The 3,049-nt window shown below is 57.7% G+C and overlaps 1 protein-coding gene across 1 annotated transcript; it reads left to right on the plus strand.

Moving 5' to 3' along the window:
* Positions 1 to 342: 342 nt before the first annotated feature.
* Positions 343 to 2,995, plus strand: KCNIP2 (Kv channel interacting protein 2; the record flags this gene model as incomplete). Its single annotated transcript, XM_010023329.1, has 7 exons — positions 343 to 522; positions 908 to 977; positions 1,078 to 1,148; positions 1,594 to 1,701; positions 2,088 to 2,192; positions 2,463 to 2,525; positions 2,845 to 2,995. Coding segments are annotated over 7 exons (645 nt in total), but the record flags the coding sequence as incomplete, so codon positions are not given.
* Positions 2,996 to 3,049: the final 54 nt, after the last annotated feature.

Below are 3,049 nucleotides of genomic sequence, written 5' to 3' on the forward strand. Positions count from 1 at the left end.
GGACTTGGGGCTCGGGGGCCTGGGGGGCAGTTCTCCTGCTGGGCACAAGCCCAGGTGCAGCACAGACCTGCAGGTCGTCCATGGTCTCAGCTGTATAGGGCAGATGTCCGTGCTGGGTGGAGGAGGAGAAGAGCAAGCAGGGGGGTTCTCAGCATTAGGGGGTTTCATGCCTCCTTTCTGCCCAGCCTGGGCTGTACTGGAGGCTGGGGGGGGTGGGGTGTCTCTGAGTGTTCCCTGCTGGCATAGACCCAGCTCCTGCTGAGCAGGACACTCCATAAACCTGTCACCCTGGGCAGGTGAGAGGACAGGGTGTGCTGCACAGAGTGCCTTTCCTGTCCCCAGCATGGCAGGAAGGTGCTGGCCTCAGCCATACTCTCTTCCCCTGGGTTCCTTGCAGACAGCGTTGAGGATGAGTTTGAGCTCTCCACCGTCTGCCACCGCCCTGAGGGGCTGGAGCAGCTCCAGGAACAGACCAAGTTCACCCGCAAAGAGCTGCAGGTCCTGTACCGAGGCTTCAAGAATGTGAGTACTCCTTAAACAGCTTTGTTAGCCCTGCCTTTGCTGCCATGTCCACCTTGGAGGGTGCTTTGCACACAGTGCTGCCCGGGGTTTGCAAAGGCTTTTTGGACCTCGGGGTTGAAGTTTATCAGGCTACAGCTTGATCCCACCTCCAAGGAGCTCAGTGGACAGGCCTGATCCTGTGCTCTATCCCTTGGGTGCTGGGGATGCAGAGCCCCTCCAGTGAGGGGCACAGCACATAAAATCAGGGAGATGTTCCAAGCAGCCTTAGAGTCGCCTCCCCAGGCGGTGCAGAGCTGAGGGGCATGGCAGGGGAGATGCAGGGATCCAGGGGGGTGCTCAGACCCTCTCTGTAACATGGAGGTGACACTGTGGCTTGCCCTGGTAGGAGTGCCCGAGTGGCATCGTCAATGAAGAGAACTTCAAGCAGATCTACTCACAGTTCTTCCCACAGGGAGGTGAGTGTCCATCCCCGTCCCCATTCCCATGCCCTGCATGGGTGTCTCCACAGGGCAAGGGTTTACACGGCACCCCCTCACACTGTTTACCTCCCCCCAGACTCCAGCACATACGCTACCTTCCTCTTCAACGCCTTTGACACCGACCACGACGGCTCCGTCAGCTTTGAGGTGAGCTGTGATCAGGGAGGAGACAGCAGTGGGGCAGGGAGGGCATAGGCCTTCAGGTACCATGGGCAGGGTTGAGCGGTGTTGGAGATGGATGAAGAGCTTCACAGGGGCTGGTGCAGTTTATTAATTCCCGGAGGCAATGGGAAAACAGAGAAAAGCAACAAAAAAAGTGGCTTTCTGTATTTTCTGGCTAGTGCCTCGTAGGTACCCAGACTGGCAGGCACAACCATGGCTGGGTCTTGTTCAGGCTTTGGCTGAGGACTAGTGTGGGACGTATTTGTGGACAAACAATTGGTTTTCTGCAGGCTCTTTCTGATACTCAATGCTTCCCTTGTCAGCCCAGCCCTGGTGCATACCTACCCTCTGCGGGAGGGACAAGCAGGGCTGTGTCTGTGACACACTCTGTAGATGTAACTCCATGTGTCTGCCTGGTCTGTCGTTGCAGGACTTTGTGTCTGGGCTGTCCACCATCCTACGGGGCACCATTGATGATCGCCTGAACTGGGCTTTCAACCTCTATGACCTGAACAAAGATGGCTGCATCACCAAAGAGGTGGGATGGGGAGACCAGGGTGGTCCCTGAGGCCAGCACAGGTCTGTCCCTGGAGGGATAAGGGCAGGACTCATAGGCATTAGCTGAGCTCTAGCGGAGATCTGGGAGGGGCATCAATATTTATTGAGCTCAGCTTTGTAGACAGGTCCCTCCCGGCACCCTGGCACTGGTGTGTCTCTGGGGTGGAGGATGGAGGGGTGTGCTACTTCAGGGCTCCATCACACATGCAGGTACACACATAGCCCCACACTGTACACAGACCTGGTAGGAACACACCTGCACACCCCACAGGTCCTTTGAGAGCATCAGGAAATAGGTGCAGGCTGGGGACCAGGCAGAGGCAGAGCCCCATGTTGACCTTGCAACCCTGCTCCCCATCCCTCCAGGAAATGCTGGACATCATGAAGTCCATCTATGACATGATGGGCAAATACACCTACCCGGCCATGCGGGAAGAAGCACCCCGGGAGCACGTGGAGAACTTCTTCCAGGTGAGCTGAACATGTCCTGGGGAGGCAGAACTCCAACACAGAGCCAGTGGCTGCCCAAAACCTGGCGTGGTGCAAGAGAAAACACCTTACACTGGCAATGAATCAGGGCTGTGCTGGATCCAGGAATAGAAAAGGCCACCCTGGTCCTGCCAGGTGCTTGGGTATGGCTGGGGTAGGGGGATGTAGAACTTGGGTCGGGGTGCTGGGCTCTCCCTGGGGCTGCGGCTGCGGCTGTTCCTGCCATGTCCCCCATACTGTGCTTGTCTGCAGAAAATGGACCGAAACAAGGACGGCGTGGTGACAATCGAGGAGTTCCTGGAGTCCTGCCAGAAGGTAAAGCCACCTGCAGCTCTGCTCTGGGGCTGGGCCACCTCACTGTCCCTTGGGGACCTCTGTCCCCTCCATTGCCCTCCTGGCAGAGCAGGCTGAAGGCAGGGCTCCCAGGGGCAGGGCTGGGGCTCTGCTTTGGGAACTGTATCTATGCCAGCATCCCTGTACTGATGAGGAAAGCAGGGCTTGGAAACTGCCTGTAATCCCTGAGGCTCTTGTCCCATGGGTCAGAGCTGCCCTGAGGTTAAAGCCAGGTTTGATAGGAGCTGACCAGATTGCTGTTCCATGCCCAACCCACCCACTTTCCACATCCTCCCTGCAGGATGAGAACATCATGCGGTCCATGCAGCTCTTTGACAGCGTGATTTAGCTCCCGGACCTGCCTCCAGCCGAGCTCTCCTGCCACTGAGCCCAGAACCTGATTCTCTCTCGACTTTTCCTTCAAGCCTGCTCTCCACCGGCTGCACAGACACCTCCATGAAAACGGGACCCCCTTCCCGGAGACACGGCTGGTGGTGGGCTCCGTC

This window comes from Nestor notabilis, unplaced genomic scaffold (genome assembly GCF_000696875.1).
Source record: "Nestor notabilis isolate BGI_N333 unplaced genomic scaffold, ASM69687v1 scaffold24601, whole genome shotgun sequence".
NCBI classification, from domain to species: domain Eukaryota; kingdom Metazoa; phylum Chordata; class Aves; order Psittaciformes; family Psittacidae; genus Nestor; species Nestor notabilis.